The sequence below is a fragment of the Lissotriton helveticus genome, chromosome 8 (genome assembly GCF_964261635.1).
Source record: "Lissotriton helveticus chromosome 8, aLisHel1.1, whole genome shotgun sequence".
Classification (NCBI taxonomy): domain Eukaryota; kingdom Metazoa; phylum Chordata; class Amphibia; order Caudata; family Salamandridae; genus Lissotriton; species Lissotriton helveticus.
The window spans coordinates 1,544,204,675-1,544,227,776 of NC_136069.1; the positions used below are offsets into that span (position 1 = coordinate 1,544,204,675).

The 23,102-nt window shown below is 42.5% G+C and overlaps 1 protein-coding gene across 1 annotated transcript in view; it reads right to left on the reverse strand.

Moving 5' to 3' along the window:
* The window catches only part of MOGAT2 (monoacylglycerol O-acyltransferase 2), a 501,244-nt gene that overhangs the window by 342,523 nt on the left and 135,619 nt on the right, over positions 1 to 23,102 (reverse strand). Inside the window, exon 2 of the mRNA XM_078658533.1 lies at positions 7,922 to 8,100. Within this exon, the coding sequence (XP_078514659.1) occupies positions 7,922 to 8,100 (179 nt within the window). The remainder of the gene's footprint in view (positions 1 to 7,921; positions 8,101 to 23,102) is intronic.

The window sequence follows — 23,102 nt, forward strand, 5'->3', positions numbered from 1 at the left end:
ACAAACATGGATTGGAGGCAGACCAGTTAAAATAGTATTTTTGTAATATTTGTTTAATGTTGTTAGAGGTTCAATCTTATTTGCTTATTCTTCCTGTTTTTTCACCCTAATTTTCTTAATTTTTTTATTTCACAGTGGCTACAGCCTACAGATTAGACCAAGGGGCAAAAGTGTTCTGCTTAAGCATCTGTATTTTTATTTTTACATTGATATAATTGGCCGTCTTGCAGACGTTGCATCTGTTTATCACTTTTTTGCACATATAACAAGAACTCAGGGGCATATGTAGGTAATCTCCATTTTGAGATTCTGAAATAGCGATTTTTAAGGAATCGCTATTTGAGAATCGCAAAATGGAATGTAGGTAATAATTCGCAATTTTTTTGCGATTACCTAATATTCCTTAATTGCGATTAGCAAATTGCGAATTGTATTTAACCCCTTCGACGCGCATGACAAAGTCAGCTCGTCGTGGGCGTTACCTGCGCTACGCGCATGACGAGCTGACTTTGTCACGTAACGCGCGATTTTCAAAATCGCAGCGCGCAGCGGGAAAACCGCTAGCGCGCATGCGGTTAAGGAATGAGTGTCCTATTCATTCCTATGGGCCAAGAGGCCCATAGGAATGAAGGGGGATACATTCTCAAATTGCGATTTTCTATGAGAAATTCGCAATTTGAGAATCGCAATTCCAAATGTGCCAGGGTGTCCAAAGGACACCTGTTGCACCCCCGGAATGTGCCTGTAAGTACATGTGCCGCACAGAAGGGAATGTCTGTGTGCCACATGGCACTTTGAATTTTTTAAAAAAATGCATTTTTAAAGGAAATTGCTAAATACCATCTACTTGGAGTAGGTGGTATTTTGCGATTACTTAAGCCTGAATCGCATTTTTTAATTGACTCCTACATAGCATTTAAGGAATTGCAAAATTGCGATTCCTTAAATGCTTGAGCAAAACAAGGAATCGCAATTTTTGCGATTCCTTACTTTGCTAATATGCACCTACATAGCAAAACAGCGTTTGCGATTCACAAATGCCGAAATTTGCCGAATTTCGGCGTTTGCGAATCGCAAACTGCTACCTACATATGCCCCTCAGTCACGAAATAGCATCTGCAAAGTGTAAACTTAACCCAATTACTTATCAGAATGCGATACAGCATATTTTTCTGACCATGCCATGGCGCAGGAAACAGATCTCTGCTAAATAAAAGTAGTTTAACTTTTGATTGGCGGATGCAATCATAACCAGATTTCAACATACATTGAACCTGGTCTGAAAACATTTTTTTATGCATTTACTGTTTTTCTTATGTACCACACATCTGGTACCTGCAACTCTTAAAGGGAGTGGACATAAAGATGTTAATCAAAGCAATAGTTTTGAAAATAAGACTAAAAACTATTGTGCCGCCGCAGTGTGATAGTAGCCTTCGTGATCCTGCTTTGGATGTCATGGTCAATAAAGTCTTCCACAGAATCAGGGAAGATTAGCACCAGTTCTTCAGTGATTACTGACCAGACTTAAGTGTCATGGCTCAATAAAGCTCTAATCAAATGCTGGATGGAAGAGGTGAATCTTCAGGCCTCTCCTGATCTTGGTGAAGTCTTCTTCAAGTCTGACGCGTTAGCCTGTGGAGTCCTTAAAGAGCCATTCTGATGACAGCTGCTTACAAAGGATAAGGTAAAGTCTGACTGTCTTGTTTTGAATATTTGAAGTCTCACATACATTTGCATGAGAAGTTGGTGTGGGAGATATTACGGTAAGTGGACATCCGCGGACTAAAGCTCTTATCGCTAGACTCACTGGTCGGTGTGGAGAAGTGTATGTGAAAAAACAGTTCCTAGGCAATCCTACATAAACATAAACATAATTATACAGTGGGAGGGTATCGTTGAAACCAAAAAGACAGGAAAGATGTCTATACAGGTAAGTGTCTTGATTTTAATACATAGTTAGTTAAAAACAACATAATACATACATGTCGTAAAACATTCAAATCAAGATTACAATATTTCAATTTATAAGGGATAAAATTAATAAAACAATCAATAAACAGAAAAGTTTATACAATTAATAATAAATCTAGTAGTAACAATTCTACACGCGTTTCGGCGTAGTGAACGCCTTCTTCAGGAACTTACTACCACAAACTTATTTCTAAGTAGAGCCTGGACCCACTTTCAAGTGAAGTCGCTTGTTGTTTTAGTTCTATTAATTGTGTAATAGTTTTCTTAAAAGGTCCCACTTTTATTGATGTAGGGATCGTAAAAATCGAATATGAAAATACAAAATTTTCATTAAAAGGTCCATCCAAAGGTTTCCTGCATTAGAGACAACCTTGTCTGGCATATAACCAATAATCACGGAGACAGCTTGATAATGTCTCCTTGTAGATATTTATTAAAATGGGCACGGCAGCGCTTTATTAAAAAACCTTCTAGGTGCATCGGTGAAACCAAACAATTCCACTGACAAACCGGATATGGTCGACAATGAATCTTACTCATAAAAATCGTTACGCTGCATGAGAGTCAAAGATGAAAGATTTCATATAGCCGACTCGCCCGCTGGCGGCGTCTGACGTCACCGGGATCAGAGAATCAAACCATCGCAAACAATCGCAATTAAGGAATAATTTCCCATTCATTTATATGGGCCAGGAGGCCCATAGGAATGAATGTGAAATTATTCTCAATTTGCAATTCGCAATTTGCTAATCGCAAATTGAGAATAATTTCAAGGGTGGAGGGGTGTCCAAAGGACACCCTGTTGTACCCCTGAAATAAGCATGGGTGCACATGTGGTGCACATACATGCCCTAAGGGCATGTATGTGCATCACATGTCACTTTGAAAAATGCAAAAATGGGCATTTTTCAAGAAATTCGCAAATTACCACCAACTTGAAGTTGATGGTAATTTGCGATTCCTTAGGGACAATTAGCACATTTTTTTTGCTTCATACATTGCATTTAAGGAATCGCAAATTTAGCGATTCCTTAAATGCAATTGCAAAATTAGGAATCGCAAATTTGCGATTCCTTATTTTGCACTGAAATTTCCTACATGCATACCATTTTGCTCAAATGCGAATTTCGGCGTTTGCGAACCCATTTGAGCTTCATACATCTGGCCCTTAGACCTTTCAAAATAAAGAACTTAGGTCTAGATGTAGGTAATCACAATTTACCGATTCTAAAATACCGAATGTTACTGATTCGGTATTTTAGAATCGGTAAATGTGATGTAGGAAGAAAATCGGTAAAATTAACCGTTTCGGTAATATTCCTTATTACCGAATCGGTATTTACGGATTCGGTAATGAGGAATACCTTCCAATGCATTCCTATGGGCCTGGAGGCCCATAGGAATGAATGGAAATCCATTCACTATTACCGATCCGGTAAATACCGAATCGGTAATAGCGGGAGCATATTCAAGGGTGGCAGGGTGTCACATTGACACCCTGTTGCACTCCTGAATCATGCATGTGTGCACATGTGGCGCACATACATGCCACATGGCACTGTGAAAAAATGCAAATAATTTCTTTATTTAAGGTATTAACAGCCTGATTCATGAAGCTAAATGCGCTCGCAAAAGGGCCAGATTCTCAGAATCTGGCCCTTTGCGAGTGCAATTTTTGCATTTGGGATTCATCATCCCAAATGCAAAAATCGCTAATAAAGAATTAGCAAATATGCGAGGATTAGCATTTAAGGAATCTCTATTAGAGATTCCTTAAATGCTATTCATGACACATTTAAAAATTGCGAATTTGCAATTTTGGGCCGCTATTTACCGAGAGGTCAGACCTCTCAGTAAATAGCAAAAACGTAGAAAAATGCTTTTAAAAGCATTTTTCTAAGTTGCATGTTGCACACACACATGTCCCTTGGACATGTGTGTGCGCAACACCTGTTTCAATTTGCATTTCAGGGGTGCTACAGGGTGTCCTTTGGACACCCCTGGCACCCTTTCAATCGCTATCTTATTTGCGAGTAGCAAATTGCTACTCGCAAATAAGGAATACTCCCCATTCATTCCTATGGGCCTTTTGGCCCATAGGAATGAATGGGGAGTTATTCCTTATTTGCGATTTGCAATTTGCTACTCACAAATAAGGAATGTTTAGGAATCGCTATTTATTTAGCAATTCCTACATGAATACCGTTTTGCGAGTCCTTAATAGCGATTCGCTATGATTCGCTATTAGGGGCTCGCAAAACGGCCCGTTGATGAATAAGGCTGTTAGTATTTACCACCAACTTGTGTTGGCGGTAAATAACGATTCCTTAATGCAAAAATGCACTCACTTGAGTGCTACCTACATTGGTAGTAAGGATTCGGTAATTTACTGACTCGTTATTTTAAGGAATCGGTATTTTACTGATTCCTTAAAATAACAAATCAGTAAATTACCGAATCCTTATTTGAAGCCTCCTTCATTGGAAAGGGCTAAATACCGGTCGGTAACGGGATATTTACCGATTTTCGGCCGTTACCGACCGGTATTTACCTACCTACATCTGGCCCTTTACCTTACAAAACAAAGGACTTAGGCATAGATGCATCAAGCTAAAAATCGCTCGCAAAGGGGCAGATTCCCAGAATCTGCCCCTTTGCGACCGGCATTTTTGCATTTGGGATGCATCATCACAAATGCAAAAATCGCTATTTAAGAAATCGCAAATTTGCGATTACTTAAATTTCTATTGCATTTAAGGAGTCTCAAATTGAGATTCCTTGAATGCAATGCATTAAAGTAAAAAAAAAAATGCGATTTCACTAATAGGGGTTGCAAATTACCATGAAGTTGAACTTCATGGTAATTTGCAAAAACTGAAAAATGCACTAAAGTGCATTTTTCAAAGTTCCATTTTACACAGAATATGCCCTTGGGGCATGTGTGTGTGCAAGATGTACCCATATGCAGATTTCAGGGGTGCAACAGGGTGTCCTTTTGACACCCTGGCACCCTTGAAATAGCAATCTCAATTTGCGATTCTCTAATTGAGAATCGCAAATTGAGATTGGCCCACATGCATCAAGCATTTTTGTAGTCGCAAACGGTGCGATTCCTTAAAATCGGCCGTTTGCGAATGCAAAAGTGCTTTTTGGGATGCATGAAGCAATTTTAGAATTCGTAACATTTTTGCGAGTTCTAAAATTGTGGGTGCTTTTAAGAAGTCGCAGATGTGCGATTTCTTAAAAGCAATGCATCATTACTGTTACAAGTGCAAATTCGCAATTAGGGTGCCAAATTTACCGAGTGGTTGAACCACTCGGTAAATTTGGAAAAAGTGTTTAAAATGCTGAAAATATTTTTTTTTTCAACATTCATGTTTCACACACACATGTCCTTAGGACATGTGTGTGTGAAACATGATGCGAAAAATACATTTCAGGGGTGCATGAGGGGGTCCTTTGGACCCCCCCCCCCCTGCACCCATGACATTTTCAAAGTGCCACTCGCAATTTGCTGATGCCTTCCCATTCACTCCTATGGGCCTTTTGGCCCATAGGAATCAATGGGAATTGCGAAAATTAACTTAAGAATTCGGTATTCATTTGGGATTCGGTAAAAATTGCGATTTTTACCGAATCACAAATTAATACCGAAAATAATGATGCATAGCATTTTGCACTTCTTAATTTGCGATTCCTTATTTTTCGCAAATTAGGTAGTGCAAAATGTAACAATGATGCATGTGGGCCAAAGTCAACTTGTGACATTCACTTTCAGAGACTCCAACAAAGAATGCATTTGCTTGAGATGTTTTACCCGCAGGCAAAACACACGAAGAAATATAAATATGCATGTCGGATGTAAAGAAAAGGCTGTGAAAAAGGTTTCTCACTTCAACAAGACTTAATATGGGCCAGATAGAAGACATTTGGTTGCCTTGAAATCTAAATCAGCCCCAACAATGGCAGAGTGTGTGCAGCATGCATGGGGAAGAGCTGGAGCAAGGACAATCACATTTCAAATGATAAACTTATAAACTTGGTTGCCAGCAGTTTGCTCATACTCCCCCCTTTCTTCAAACCCCATTAGACATGTGAACTACTGCCAAGATTCAGTGAGGGTTTTTATTTTTTAATTTCTAGAAACGCTTTCAAAAGGTTGTAGGGTGCCTGCAGCTACACCAATAGGCCAATGTCCCTTCTACCTAATAAAAGTTAAGATAAGTTAAGATGTGCAAAACCTTTGCTCGTGTCTTATCTTGGAGGGAGATAGATCTGTAATAGCCAATTATCACACAAGGCCAAATCCCAAAGGACTTTAGCCACCAAGCCTCTAATGTGTGTGAGTGAGTTGGTGGGAAGTGTTCAGAGAGCAGTGGACTTCATTGTACAACTTTAGAATCTGCAATAATTGCACTTCTAGAGACACTGCTGAGTAAGGTTAACTACATTTGAATATCTAGTTCTCCCAAATTGTTACAGGCTTGTGGAATTTATGTAATTGTCTAATGATCCCCATGATTTTAATTTTGTCGATAAGCCTAATTTCTTTTAGTATCATCATAATTTGATTGGACAGCATGCCCCCTCCAGCACAGTACATTCCATTATGCAGAATACTGAAATATTATAACATTGGAACAAAATACTCGTTTTGAATTAACAGCACCGGACTTTTCTTGAGAGCGTATATTCCATGATGTAGAATATTGAAACATAATTAAAAAAAATATATAATTGAAAAAATACTCATTTTGATTTGACAGCACAACCCCTCCATTAGTCTAAATTCCACGTTGTAAAATACTGAAATATAGTAAAATTAGAACAAATACTAATAGCTTGGATTACACGATGTAGAACACTGAAATATTATAAAACAAGAATTAAATACTATTTTTGGTCTGTCAGCACCACCCCTCCAGTTGCTTAGATTCCACTATGTAGAATACTGAAATATAATACAAATAGGAACAAAATACATTTTGGTTTGACAGCACCCCCTCTGCAGTAGCCTGGTTCACATTATGTAGAATACTGAAATATAATAAAACTGGAACAAAATGCTAACTTTTCTTTGACAGCACCCCCCTGCAGTAGCCTAGATTCAATGATGTGCAATACTGAAATGTCACCATGAGATGGTCCACACCTGTGAATGCCATCCATCATTTTCAGTGATCTCATATTTCTTAGCTGTTGTAGACTTACATGGACTTTCCTGTGTCGCTCTTTTCCTCTACTACGCACTTCTACAGACACAGGGTATGTTTGCACCTTAGATGTGGTGGTAGCAATGAGGACCTACAGGCATGCAGACAGATCTAAGTCCTATACAACACCACTTTCCTGTGGGCTATTGCTCTATTGTTGCCTGTGCCACCCTCAGGCAACAAACTATCATACTTTGTGATTATGAACCACGGAGAACCATTTCACCGATCGCAAAATAGAGAAGATTGCGAAATATCGGCAATGTTGTTGGTTTCCAGTGGAATGCTTCTTTGGAAAATGATCAAAAGTCTACTAAAAGGACGGAGATACCACACTCATGAGTGATTATGTGCTATATACACACTAAATAACAATAACAATAAAATAGCAATATAAAAAACAACAAAAACAACAACATAGTAAGCAAACACTAAACAATACTAACAAACCATACATTCAAGACAATAGTTTAGCTTAGCATAAAATAAATTAAGAATATAGCATATTGGTGAAAATGCTTGCAGAGTTATACTACGTCAAGTAGTGGTGAACAGGTGAGTAAACCCTGTTGGGATAAAAAGTGTGTGAATTTGTAGGTAACTACGTTTCCTACCACTGTGATTATCCTATGGTGGTCTGTTTACAGGTACGTCTTCATGCCGGTTACGTCTGAGGTAATTGGTTTTGACTTAAGTACAAGACCACTCCAACATTTTGAAAATATTTTACTTACTGAAACTGGGAAATAGTTCCTCATGTATCTCCATACAACACTTTGCTTGATTAGTGGACTCCGCCGTCCGCCTTTAGTAGGCGTGTCAAGATCCGTGAACCACCATATCCCATACAATACACTGATCAGCCAGAAGCGCGTGAAGAGGAGGAATGTGAAAATAGCTGCACAGGTCTGAGCTGTGTGGAAAAAAGCAAAGCACTGGGTTAGAGCAGAAAAATCAAAAGTTACAGTACTGATAAGATATTGTCTGATGTATTAATTACTATAGACAAACCACACTGTAGACTCATCAAATCAGTCAACAAAATGCAAATCAATAGAAGGGTGAGATGCACATGGGTTTAGGGAGACGCAGTAGGGAAGGTGAAGGCCTGTCCAGTGATGTCTAATACCTGGTAATGAGGTACATTTAGGTGACAAAGAACAACAAAGCAGGCAGAGAGGAAAGTGTGACATCAAAGAGCTAGCCACCATTATCAGGAAAGTCCTTAGATATCTCTTGAAGGTCAATGCTATATATTGCTTTTGTGTCTTGGCATTTTCTACACTCGAATTGCCCTGTGGACAGCTGACCTGTGTCAAAATAGTGCTGAGGTATTTGATATTGTAGAAAAATTATGACTGAGAGGCGCTGGAGATTGGAGCCTGAAGGCCTAAGGTATTCTACACAGTCCATGCAGCCAGTGGGAAGTTCCCTGGTGGATGACAGACTGTGCTGCCCTCCCTCTCCATGGCTAAGCAGGTCAACGCCGTCTCCTCCTCCTGCTACAACACCCTCCGCATGCTCTGCAGGATCTACAAGTGGATCCCGACCGAAACAAGAAGAACGGTGACACAGGCCCTCGTCAGCAGCAGGCTGGACTACGGCAACGCACTCTACGCAGGAATCCCAGCCAAACACCTACGACGACTACAACGCATCCAAAACGTCTCCGCCCGACTGATCGTCAACGTCCCCCACCGCAGCCACATCACCCCCTACCTGAGAGACCTACACTGGCTCCCCGTCGAGAAGAGGATCACCTTCAAGCTCCTCACCCACGCACACAAAGCACTCCACAACGCCGGACCAGCCTACCTTAACAGCAGACTCAACTTCTACACCCCCACCCGCCAGCTCCGCTCCGCCAGCCTCGCCCTCGCCGCTGTCCCCGCATCCAACGAACGATCTCCGGTGGCAGATCCTTCTTCTACCACGCAGCCAAGACCTGGAACACCCTCCCTACCCACATACGGCAGACGCAATACCTACTCGCCTTCAGAAGGCTCCTCAAGACCTGGCTCTTCGAGCAGTAGCAGCACCCCCTCCCCTCAGCGCGTTGAGATCCTCACGGGTAAGTAGTGCGCTCTACAAGGACTCTGATTGATTGATTGATTGATTGAGGTGACCTGGCTTCTAGGAGTGCTCACCTCATCATTTTATACAAATACAGAGATGTGGCTAGGGTCCAGGTGACAGTGGTGGGCTATTTTGCTAAAACTGAAGCAAATGAGATATTGCAGTGCTCCTTGTCCTTGTGAGGAGACAAATACTGTCTCCATAGGAAGCAAACCGAGAGAACCTCTTGAGTGGCACAAATCGTGGTGAATGGTGTGTGGCAGAAGAACCAGTAACAGTTGTAGGTCCTAAATGTTGTGTGACTGCCTTAAACAGGATGTAGAATGAGAAAGAGAGACGCTGACTGAGCTTTCTATGTTCCAAAGTTGAGGTACTCAGTAGCTGCCCCAATAGCTTTAACTAAACCCATTACTTTTTGCACTATTCTCCCTGCCCTGGAACAACTTCAGTATCAGACACTCTTTTACCTTGACACGTGTTAGAGGCTCAAGCTCAAATTATAACGCTTATTATGTAAGCCTAGCCAGCAGCTTTTATTTTCCTCAATTCCCCAGACTCAGACGCGGCCGGTAGTGGGAGTACCTGCCGGGCGGTGACGTGGGGATGGGGAGGGGCAGGTTGGGGTATAGTAATGTATGGATTATGGAGCTTTACAGGTAAGTAAACATATAAATAAATAAAACGAATTTCGTTGTGCGCACTGCATCGCATTTTGTGATGCAGTGCACGCAACGAAATTCGTTGTATTTATTTATATGTTTACTTACCTGTAAAGCTCCATAATCCATGCATTACTATCCCCCCCCTGCCCCTCCCACTCCGAACGTCACCGCCCGGCAGGTACTCCCACTACCGGCCGCGGCTGCCCAGACTTTATTTAATTACTGATGGAATCTGGCTGACCCTTTTTGTCAAATAATCCTTTTTACGTCAGTTTCAAATTACAAGTATGTCAAATAATAGGTTCAATACCGCTGCACCTGATGTTTTCACAGTCCTCTGGATCTACTTTAACAGTGTAGCTACTTCCCTATCTTATCTGTCCTGTTGAAGACCCCATGAAATAGCGTCGTTGGTGTCGAAATGTCAATGAATCTGTCCGTTTTTCGCCTGCATATACTATATTTGCAAAGACCAGCATTTAGTTGGAAAGTGGACAGTATCAACCCACCTGCTTCTTACTGTGAAATAATAGCAGTCACTGAAGTCTTTTAACATGTGCTTTTTCATTTCACTACCTTGCACATGATGATCACCTGAGCACTGCACCCTCACCTATTCACAATGTAGCACCCTCATTGTTTGTCCTTAATTGAACAATGTATATACTGTATTCAAAATATACATTGATGAATTATTAATGGCGTTTAAAGTGGTATGTGACTTTGAGTGATCAATTTTATTGGGTTACAATTAATGTAGCCCCAAATACTCAAGCTGTTTATGAAATGACCCCCAAAAAACACTGTTTCCTGCCTGGGCCATGGCTGAGGAACAGATAGAGGATTAGTGGCCTTGATGGAGGGCCGTTGTGAGTTCCTAAATGGGAAACAGGGTAGTTTGGATAAGTTAAAAAACTTTACAGCATAATCTTGGCATACCTGGTCTATCTGATTACAATATGGTGGCATGACCTTGCACAGCCCATTTGATCAGTAAATGGGTGTTTTCCATAATAATTATGATTGACAAAGCCAGAATGGTGTCAACAGCCCACCTACCAAGCAAGTTCCCAAGAACATTTCTATTCAAGCGGTGGCCATTTGGGACCGAGAATAGTGTGAACTAAAAAGCTGTGTGAAGCAAGGATGAACTACTCACCCAGGTGAGCCTTTTATCATCCAGCTAGTACAGAAAACCCACATACAGTATCCGTGAATGAAGTAAAAGAATCTAATGTACACTGACATTTTGTACATCTCTTAAAGTGCCATTGATAGGCAAGGTACCATTTTTAGGGACCGCGAGGGCTCTCAGTAATGTGTAGTGATGTAAATCTCAAAAAACATCTGCAAGCTGCAGAACCCTTCTTCCTGGTAGTCCAATATCTATGAATAGTAGTATCCTGTCCATAACGTAAGAGCATACAGTGTTCTCTGCCTATGGTTATATCACAATGTTCCACAATCTAATCTGAATGTGATTGGACACATAGAGATCAGCACTACAGACCAAGTAGTCTGGGAATGGAGTGATTAGATGTGTGAGCAATTTATTTATTTATTTATTTATTTGGAAGTCTTCTATAGCGCTAGCCAGACCCAACGGTATCGGAGCGCTTTACAACATGATGAAGAGGAGACAAAATACAGGGCAAAGGCATGGAAGGAGAAATACAGAAAAATTACAAAGGGAAGCTTTACAGTTCTGCTGAGTGTGAGAGGTGAGCCGATCGAGGAAGAAAAAGTTCAAAAAGAAGCTTTACAGTTCTTCTGAGTGTCAGCGGTGAGCCGTTGAGGTAGAGAGGTCGAGGGGGCCGAGGCGAGGCATTGAGGAGGAAGGGTCAGGAGGTAGTCTCAAATCCTAGGGAAGGCAAAACTAGTGCTGTAAATGTTCTCTTCGTGGTGTCGACCCAGGGGTTGAGAGTTCGGCGATAGGGTAAGACGTAGGTAGTGGTTATGCGATGATTTAAGGCTGCCCGTTGGGGGCACGCTGACGGGTGACAGCCTGGTGGAGGAGAGAGCGTCACGTAATTGCGTTCGGGAAAGCGCGGTTGAGGTATAGGGTTTTTAGGAGGCTTTTGAATTTTGGAAAGGAGGATGTGGTTCTGATGTTGACTGGGATGTCGTTCCAAATTTTCGGGGTGTTTCCTGCAAAAGAGCGGGCAGCAGTCTTTTGTTTACGCGTTTTTAGGGGAATGAGTAGGAGGGAGTTGGAACACCTGAGGCTTCTTGCTTGTCCGGCTTTCTTGAGTTTGGAGGCTAAGTATTCCGGTTTCCCTGTGTGCAGGGCTTTGTGTGTGAGGCAGGCAGTTCTGAAACTGGCCCGCATTTCGACTGGGAGCCATTTTAGATCTCTGAGTGCAGGAGAAATGTGGTCAAATTTCTTGATTCCGGTGACCATTCTGGCTGCAGCTTTGAGGGTAGTTTTGAGCAGGGCTAGGTGAGAGTGAGCTGTACCGGAGAGAACTGCATTCCCATAGTCCAGTCTGGACAACACCAGGGATTGGGAGGTCGGAAGAAGGCATGTGGGGTTTGATTTTGTTAAGGAGCTTCAGATTGAGGAAGGCACTCTTGGCAGAGTTCTTGATGTGATTGGACATGGAGAGTTTGTGGTCAAGGGTGATTCCCAGTGATTTGACCGAGGTTGCCAGGGTGAGATTTCCATTGAGGGCATCAATAGCTTTCAACCATTCAACGATTTGCGGGTTTTCTTCCTCGTTGGAGATGAGGAGGATCTGGGTTTTACCCTGATTGAGTTTAAGGTGGTTCGTTGATAGCCATTCTTGGACTTCATTGAGGGTATTGTTGAGTCTTTGAATGTCGTTAACGGAGGAGGTTTCCAAGTAGATCTGTGTATCATCTGCATAAAGATGAAAGGGGATATTTGCTTTTTTCAGAATGGAGGTGAGAGGTTCCATATATATGTTGAACAGTTGAGGGGAGAGAATGGAGCCTTGAGAGATGCCTCTGTTTACGGGAACGAGTTCAGAGGCAAAGGATTTGATTTTTACTCTTTGTGAGCGGTTTTGGAAGAAGGAGGAGAAGCACTGGGGGACCACTTCATCTGCGCCTGCCCGTTCTTTGAGAGCTTTGATGAGAAGACTGTGGTCTACAGTGTCAAAAGCAGCTGAAAAGTCTAGGAGGATGAGGAGACAGCAGTGGCCAGCGTCGAGGGAGTTGAAGATGTCGTCCATGATGTTGAGGATTGCAGTTTCGGTGCTGTATCCTTTTCTGAAGCCTGATTGGTGTTGGTCAAGCAAATTTATGTTGTCAATATGTTTGTTCAGTTCACGATGGACACATTTTTCGATGACTTTGGCAAGGAAAGGGAGATTGGAGATAGGTCTGAAATTATTCAGGTCGGTTGCGTCTAGACCTGTTTTTTTCAGAAGAGGAGTGACTTGGCCGACTTTAAGGCAGTCTGGAATGGTGCCAGTTTTTAGAGAACTGTTTATGATTTTGCACCAAAGTGGAGCTAGGGAGAGTTTCAGCTCTTTGACCATTTGAGCGGGAACGGGGTCGAGGTTGTGAGACGATGGCTTGGAGGGGAGATAAGTTTGCGGATCTCCGATTCTGAGATGGGGTCAAAGGAGGACCAGGTTGTTGCAGGTCTTTTTTTTGTGGGGATTTCGCTTGTTGGAGAGCAGTCTTTGTCTGGGGGAAGAAGGATAAGGTCGAGAGAAAGTTTGACCAAGTAGATTTTTTCTTTGAAGAAGTTGGCGAAGTTGTCGCATAAGGTTTTTGAGGGCTGGACGAGGGATGTTGTTGGCTTGGACGTTTGTTTTTTAATGATGTCAAAGAGTTCTCTTGGTCTGTTTTTGGCCTGATTCAGCGCGGAGCAGAAAAAGTTGGATTTTTCGTTGTTGATATGTTGTTTGTACTTTCTTCTTGCTGCTCTGAGTTCCTTGTAATGCTGGAGGAGGGGTCTTTTCTCCAGAGACGTTCAGAGGCTCTGAATTGCTTTGTTTCCTCATTAATGTCCTTGTTGAACCAGGATCTGGAGGGAATGTTCCTGGGTTTTTTTAGTTTCAAGGGGGCTAGTTCATCAAGGATGGAGGACATGGTAACGTTGTAGTGGGTTGTGAGTTCTTCAGTGGAGAGTCCTACCGGGGAGATGGGCAGGCGGGTGGATATTTTCTCTTCTAACTCCTCTGTGTTGATCTGCGATAAGTTTCTCGACCATGAGGGGGGGTTTGAGATGGAGGGCGGAGGCAAGGTCTGATGAGTGAGGTGGAATAGGATATGGTGATGGTCTGACAAGTCGACGGGCAGGATGTGGTCTATGGTGATTGCGTCATGATTCGCGATGATGGCATCCAGGGAAGCTCCTTTGTTGAGGGTTTCTTGAGAACAGTGCTGGGTGAGGTTGTTGGTAAGGAGAAGGTCATTTAAGGCTTTGTAGAGGAGCACTGTTCTTATCTTTCCAGTGTAGGTTAAGGTCGCCTAGAATGATCTTGTTGGAATCTTTGAGCGAGCAACGTGCGATTAGGTCTGATAGGTGGTCTGGGAACGTGACGGAGTTGCCTGGGGGATGGTATAGGAGGTGGAAGTGCACTAGGTTATTGTTGGTGGTTTTGATTTTGGCGGTGAGGCATTCGAAAGAGTTGTATATGATGGTATCGGTTTCGGACACCGATAGGTTATTGTTGTGGATGTTTACCACGCCTCCGCCTTTTTGGTCTATTCTATCTTTCTTGATGATAGAGGAACCCGGGGGGACGAGTATATCCAGGAACGGAGGGGAGTAATCATTGAGCCAGGTCTAAGTGATGAAGGCAATGTCAATGTCATGGGTGAGAATGGATTAGGATATTTCTGTTGCGTGTTTCAAGGCAGACCTGCAGTTTATGAGCATGCAGTTAGTGCGGTGGGTCTCTTTCATTGGTTCCATGGGGATGGTGATGAGAGAGGAGGGGGGGTCTGAGGGGTTTCTGGACAGAAGACTCAGTTCTGGTCCCGGTGATTACCTGGATTGCGGAGTGCAGGTCAAGGGTTGGAGGGGAGGAATAGTGGGAGGCCAGCTCGATCGCTTCCTCCGGGGACATGGCTTCCATAGCCCTCCTTGGTATCAGGGCCTGGGGAAAGGGAGGGTGGACTGACTTCTTAGGGGGTAGGGGGTTCGGAGGCCAAAGGGGGGTGTAGGGGGGGCAGAGGGTCAGGAGGTGGAGTTGAGGGGTAGTGACGGGATGTTGGCTAGGATGGGACTCATGCCCTGTAGTAAGGAGGAGAGCAGGCGTTCAATGCTGGTGAGGCGGCAATCGGTCTCTTCTTGACGGGGGTGGGATGCCACTGGGGGTGATCTCTTTGGCGAGGGGGAGTGCTGGTGGAGTTTGGATGACTTATATTGTTAGTGGAAGTGACGGGTTGGGTTGTGGAGAGTGACAAGGGATGCGAGGGATCAGGGAGAGATGGGCTATTTTTCTTGTCAGGGGGAGGGTGATGGTGGGGGAGGCTTGCGGAGTAGGTTATGGATGGATACCCAGCATAGGATGTTGGGGGGTTCCACGCCGGTGGTAGATCAGGGGGAAGAGGTAAAGCGGGGGGAGGAGCCGCATCATTGGAGAGAGGGGGATTTCTGATGATCAGAGGATGCGCTACGGAGGATGGGGTAGCAGGAGGTGGAATGTGGTGAGAGTTCCTTAAGGGGGATTGGCTTTCCAGGCGGCGGGTGATCGGAGGGCAGGGGGGAGGAGTGGGGGTGCTGATAGTTAGTAGAGAGGGGAAGAGGAGTTCAAAAGCTTCCAGGTTGGCATTGTTGGCTTGGTTCAGGACTGTGCCGTTAGAGTAGATGGTCACCGAGGTGATCCCACAGAGTGGCAGGGGGCGTAAAAGGAGAGTTTGCAGCTATGGGTCGTCTTTGTCGTTTTGGTGATTTGGCATCTGTCTCTCAGGACTGATATCCAATAGGTGGGTCTGGTTGTGTGGAATATGAGGTCCATTTTTATTTGGGCTAAGGCGGAGGAGTGGTAAAGGTCGGCAAATAGGGATTCCGGGAATTGTCTGATTAGTTTGTGTTTAAGGGTTTTTTTTTATTTCAGAGAGAGGATGGGCGGGAGGGAGATCGAGAAGGAGTTATGGCCGTGCTGTTTTATGTAGGGTGAGGAGAGAGGGTTAAGGGAGGGAGACGAGGAGGGAGGCATTCTAACTGGGCAGATGGAGAGGGTTAAGTGAGGATAGTGTCTAATTCAGGAGGGCTAGTTAGAAACCAGGGGAGCAAGGCGGAAGCCGCTGCGGGGCGGAGCTGGTTAGCGGAGGCCTGGGACGGGTCGGAGTTAGACGGAGGGAGCACAGTCCAGAAGTGGAGAGGGGGGAAGTGAGGAGAGGATGAGAGGGGGAAAGAGGGGGGAAGGGAAATAGAGGCTTCTGAAGAAGTGCAGTTTTCCTGAGCCGGTTTCGGGGTGCCCCTAACGGGGAGGCGGAGTACCGAGAGGTGCAGGGGTGGATGAGCAGCCCAAGTTGAGTCCGGGGCGAGGAAGCAAGAGAAACTCGTGGCTCCAGATTTAGGAGCAGGCAGCTGGGAGAGAGGGCAGGGGCAGAGAGGCAGTCTCTAGTGCTGCGTGGCTCGACTGTGCCTCCTTTGGGGAGCTTTTAAGGAGGTCGATGGCAGTGAAATCTAAAATAAGCAGTCTGGATTGTGCCGCCCTGTTGAGGTCAGGTGGAAAGGAAAGGGGAGACGAAGGCTTAACGACAAACAGTGAGTACCTAAGGATCTACAAAGTGCTGGCGGGTGCTTGATGCTGTGTGGTCTGTGCAGGGGGTGGGCTCTCCTCTATGTAGCTTGGTTACCATGTTCCTGGGAGTGGGTTGCCTAGGATGTCCATGAGCTGTTGCAGGACGTCGGTGTCGAAGGTGTGGTGGTCCTCTCCAGCATCACTGGTGAGTTGTGTGGTCTGCTCTGCTGGTGTTGTTGTGTGTCCCTCTGCAGTGTGTCTCAGGACAGACTGTGCCGCCCTTGAGGTGACCTGGCTTCTAGGAGTGCTCACCTCAACATTTCATACAAATACAGAGATGTGGCTAGGGTCCAGGTGACAGTGGTGGGCCCTTTTGCTAATCCTGAAGGAAAGGAGATATTGCAGCGCTCCTTGTCCTTGTGAGGAGACAAATGCTATTTCCATCGGAAGCAAACTGAGAGAACCTCTTGAGAGGCACAAATAGTGGTGAATGGTGTTTGTCAGAAGAACCAGTAACAGTTTTAGGTCCTAAATGTTGTGTGACTGCATAAAACAGGATGTAGAATGGGAAAGAGAGAAGCTGACTGAGCTTTCTATGCTCCAAAGTTCAGGTAGCTGCCCCAATTACTTTAACTAAACCCATTACTTTTTGCACTATTTTACATGATCCTGGAACAACTTCAGGATCAGGCACTCTTTTACCTTGTAACATGTTAGAGGCTCAACCTCAAATTATAACGCTTATTATGTAAGCCTAGCCAGCGGCTCTTTTATTTTCCTCAATTTCCCAGACTTTATTTAAATACTGATGGAATCTGGCTGACCCTTTCTGTCAAATAATCCTTTGTACTCCAGTGTACAAATTACATGTAGGTAAGCAGATCTACTTATGTCAAATAATAGGTTCAGTAGCGCTGCACCTGAAGTTTTCACAGTCATCTGAATCTATTTTAACAGGGTTGCTACTTCCCTATCTTATCTGACCTGATGAAGACCCCATGAAATCACGACGTTGGTGTCGAAATGTCAATGAATCTGTCAGTTTTGTCCTGTATACACTATACCTCCAAAGACAACATTTAGTAGGAAAGTGGACAGTATCACCCCACCTGCTTCTTACTGTGAAATAATAGCAGACACTGGAGTCTTTTAACATGTGCTTTTTCATTTCACTACCTTGCACATGATGATCACCTGAGCACTGCACCCTCGCCTATTCACACTGTAGCACCCTCATTGTTTGTCCTTAATTGAACAATGTATATGCTTTATTCAAATTATACATTGATGAATTATTAATGGTGTTTAAAGTGGTATGTGAATTTGAGTGATCGATTTTAATGGGTTACAATTGATGCAGTATTAATGGATAGGAGAAGCACTCCTTTTTATGTGTTTTGATACAAAATAATTTAACTGTTTTACCTTTTTAACATCAGCGTGCAACCGAGGTGGCACGTTTGTCCTAACCGTGCCTGCAATGAATAACCTATCTTAAGTGTGGGTCACACTTAACCTCTGTGCACTGTTTCTAGTTGTTGTTCAAAACGCCATCAACTTTGTTTTAACACACTTTTACAAAACTAATAATAGTAATAATGATCAAACTTTTACTTTTAGAACTGTTCAAAATTTACTTCATGGATTCACAGCATTAACTTTCATAAACCTTTGATATCAGCATCAATTTTGTTGAAATCACAAAACATTGCTAATACAGTATTATTCATTATCACAATTATTTGACATCAATAACGGATAACTCTTCTCTGTGCCCAATGCATTTCGAGCTCGTAGAGCTCTTCATCAGGGGCCTGTGGGTTGAAAATGAAAAACGGACAGAGTTTCAGCTTTTATGTTTACAGAAAATGTCAAGAGTTCTCAGGGTATTTAGCAACACAAGTTTAAAAGTGGTGAAACTCAAGATGAAGAAAAAAACTATAGAAACCCTGTCACCCACCACTTTGTGTAACAAGCATCTCTTGTACTCACTAAATGATAGGACAAAAACGTTCAGGATCCTGCAAAAAAATACGGGAAAAATCAAACATTCGAAAATGTGTCGAGGGTAACTCTGGATGACAGTGGAGCCTCACCACCATCTTACCTCGGTGTCGGCTGTGAGTGACTTGGAACAGGAAAACCTTCTACCGTATCTTTAGTCGCACTCGCAACTTCCGCTATTCAAAAATGCTGGCAAAAGAATGGAAACCCAGACTTACTATCTCTAATAATAAAAACACACTGATGCTTGAAAATCAACTGTCTCTCAAACCTTACCTCTAGGGAATGACCGTTTCGCATATACGACTCGCCCACGCTCTAAAACACACACCACTCTCTGTACGTTGACCTCCTCAAACGCGAGTCCCGCGGTCGCTCTCATATGCGTCAGTGCTCCAGAAACTATAAAAGGACTACACTCGTCTCTCCGTGTAACTCAGACGCAAGAAGCTAAATCAATTACTGTTACTACTCAACAAAACCGAGACATCACCTACAAATTCACTTATCAGAGCTGCCAATACAGGCTCTCGGAATCACTAAATAGTCTCAGAAGGACAAACGTGCCACCTCGGTTGCACGCTGATGTTAAAAAGGTAAAACAGTTAAATTATTTTGTATCAAAACACATAAAAAGGAGTGCTTCTACTATCCATTAATACATTTTGATATTTTGTCCATACGGAGCAGAGCACCCAACCATGTCATTTGACCAAATTTCAAGTATAACAGAAAACAGAGCTAACATCTTAGCTTACACCAATGAACAAGCAGCTGACATTTATTCTCTAATTCAGGATGTCAAGTCTTCCAATGTACAAGGCAACCCAATAATTCAACAACTAAAACAACTAGAGTATTTAGCAAAACGAGAAGTGAATCAAAAACTGCATGTGTCAACCCTGGTGCAGTATCACAGAGTGAAAAGAATTCCACGAGGACTGAGAATGTCAATCAAACCGATGCTGTATAGATTTCACCTGAACAAGGAGTTTATGGAAAGGTGGTACTCAATTCTCAATAAATGTTCCCTGGACTTGATTCTTTTATTAATTGAGATATTGGCGAAAGTAATCCATGAACTTTCCAATGAAATAGAGGAAATTAAACATAACTTGGAATCAAGAATGGATAAAGATGACTGGGAAAAATCACTTAATGAGATCAACACAAAGCTGGATAAATATTCCAAAGAGTTGCAGGAAGGTAAATTAAGGAAATTCAAACGGGATACGTTGGATTACAAACTCAACGAAGTTTACACGTGGGCTGAGGTCTACGCCCAAAGGAAAGTCTACCCTAAGAAAAAAGCACCTACAACATCAGAGGAAATTCTAGTTTCTGATACAGATCTGAACACAAATAGACCATCAGCACAAACTCAAATTGTTGAAGTTTTGTCAACAACTGATCTAACCGCTACAGAAGTATCAAGAACAGCAGGAACTAGCCAGTCTTTTTTAGCCCAGGGAGGGGATTCAAGCCAACCACCAGGGAAACAACAAAAAAAAAACGGAGAGGACATCGAAGGAGCTCGTACAAGAAGCAAGAGACAAACATAGTTTTAAACATTTCAAAAACCCAATTGACTAAAAATGAAGTCAAAGTACTGAACAAAGGCTTGGGATTCGTCCCCACATATGATACCAACAAATTGGAGAGTGAAATTGCTTTCTTTAGATTCATGCGAGTTTTGAAATTGAAACATTTTTTCGCTAATGTAGTTCCACCTCAGCCTGATAAAGAGCAACCGGAATTTTTGGAATTCAGACCAAAATCAAAATTTCAAGCTCCAGTGTCACACAAAATTTTGGATGCCTTTGAAATCGCGGTCAAGAATGATCTAGACTGTTTGAACTTGAGTAAATCAAAAAGGAAGAACCCATCAGTATATGATAAGAACATATTGAAAGGATTGCAAGAAAACACGGAAATATCGATCCAAAAGGCTGACGAAGGAGGAGCTATTATAGTTATGTACAGGATTATGTATAACCAGAAAGTTGACGAACATGTGGCGGACAGACTGACTTATCTTGAACTAGATAACAATCCGACTGAGGATTTGAAAACTACTCTCCAAGAGATTTTGACACACGCATTTGAATCAGGACATATCTCAACAACGACTAAGTCTTTTCTAACAGTTCAGTTTCCCAGGAGACCACGCCTCTATATGCTCCCCAAGGTGCATAAGAATCTACAAGACCCCCCCATGCGTCCAATTGTGACCGGATGTGGTACTATTTTTGAACCACTCGGTCAGTACATTGACACATTTCTACAACCATTCGTCCAACAATGGCCCTCATACATAAAAGACACCAACGACTTTTTATTGAAATTGCAAGAAATTAAGATCACTGAACAAATGTTTTTATGTACAATTGACGTCAAGTCGTTGTACACATCTATCCCTCACCAATCTGGTCTGGAAGCCGTGAAATGGGCATTGTTACAACAACCAACAATGAAGGCAGATAACGTTTTCATACTAGAACTAATACACTTTTGTCTGTACCATAGTTATTTCCAATGGTCCACTAAGTTTTTTCTCCAACAGAATGGTACCTCAATGGGTTTTGCAGGAGCCCCCGCATACGCTAACACCTTTATGGCAAAATTCGAGGCCGAATTTGTCTTCAGCAATCAGTCTTGGAAAGAACAGGCGATAATTTATCGCCGTTTCATAGACGATATTTTTGTACTGTGGTCTGGCTCCAAGGAGAGCTTGGAGATAGAAATTGGAAAACTCAACCAGTGCATAGATCAAATTGAATTTACATACACTATCAGTGATAAAGAATTACCATTCCTGGATGTTATGATTAACATTCAAGAGTTAAAAGTAAGGACAACAGTTTTCAGAAAAGAAACTGACGTAAACAATTCTTTATCTTTTGCTAGTTTTCACCCTTTGAATCTGAAGAACAATCTGCCCGTGTCTCAGTACATGAGAATAAAAAGAATCTGTTCAACAAAAGAAGATCTAGAAGCAAATCTGACAGTACAACAACAGAGATATAAAGAAAGAGGATACCCTGATGATGTTTTGAATAAAGCAAAGATGAGGATACAGACGAGTAGTAGAGAGAACCTCTTGAAGAAAAAACCCAAAAAATTGATTGAACGACATGTTTTTGTCTCTAAATTTTCCACTTCATCCCAAAAAATCAAGAACATTGTAAATAGACATTGGACATTACTGCAAAATGAAACGGATTTTAATGGAATTTTTGACAATAAGCCAATTTTTGCCTTTACAAAATCTAAAAACATAAAGGAGATATTGTCTACGCCCATAAGACAAACAGAAGCCAACCATAGAGGAATGAAAAAATGTCATAATTGCGTACATTGTTCAAATGTTACTGAAGGCAAAGTGATACACCATCCTCAAACTGGACGAGAAATCAACCTACACTATGATGGTGACTGCAATTCTAAAAATCTTATTTACTACATAAAATGTCCCTGTGGGAAATTATATGCAGGCAAAACAGAAAGGAAATTAAAAACCAGAATTTCTGAACATAAAAGTACGATCAGGAACAAAAACTTCAAAAGCAACCTAGCAAAACACTGGTCGGACAACAAACATAACATTTCCCAATTCAGGTTTTCCATACTGGAAATTGTTAAAATTCACGAGGGGGTTGATCTAACCAGATCCCTCCTCCAGAGAGAGATACATTGGATAAGAACTCTAAACACACAAGAGCCAACAGGTCTCAATGAAAAAATAGATCTTAGATGTTTTTTATGAACTTTTTCACTTGTGATCTGCTAATAAGGTTGCCGTTTGTATTGAATGATTGTGATCAATGTTGGTCATTGTTATACATTATGCATTGAGTATTTTGTATTCATTTTCTCTGTTTAATCTTATTTATGTGTCTCAATGAAGTTCTTTGTTCAGTCTCACACCTTTTTGCACCTGTGTTTGTTTTTCTATATGTTGCATCAGTTTACCCCCGACCCATGAATATTAGTACCATTCCAAGATGGCGCCCGTTCTATTTGAGTGTACATTTCTTTTGAGACTATTTAGTGATTCCGAGAGCCTGTATTGGCAGCCCTGATAAGTGAATTTGTAGGTGATGTCTCGGTTTTGTTGAGTAGTAACAGTAATTGATTTAGCTTCTTGCGTCTGAGTTACACGGAGAGACGAGTGTAGTCCTTTTTTAGTTTCTGGAGCACTGACGTATATGAGAGCGACCGCGGGACTCGCGTTTGAGGAGGTCAACGTACAGAGAGTGGTGTGTGTTTTAGAGCGTGGGCGAGTCGTATATGCGAAACGGTCATTCCCTAGAGGTAAGGTTTGAGAGACAGTTGATTTTCAGGCATCAGTGTGTTTTTATTATTAGAGATAGTAAGTCTGGGTTTCCATTCTTTTGCCAGCATTTTTGAATAGCGGAAGTTGCGAGTGCGACTAAAGATACGGTAGAAGGTTTTCCTGTTCCAAGTCACTCACAGCCGACACCGAGGTAAGATGGTGGTGA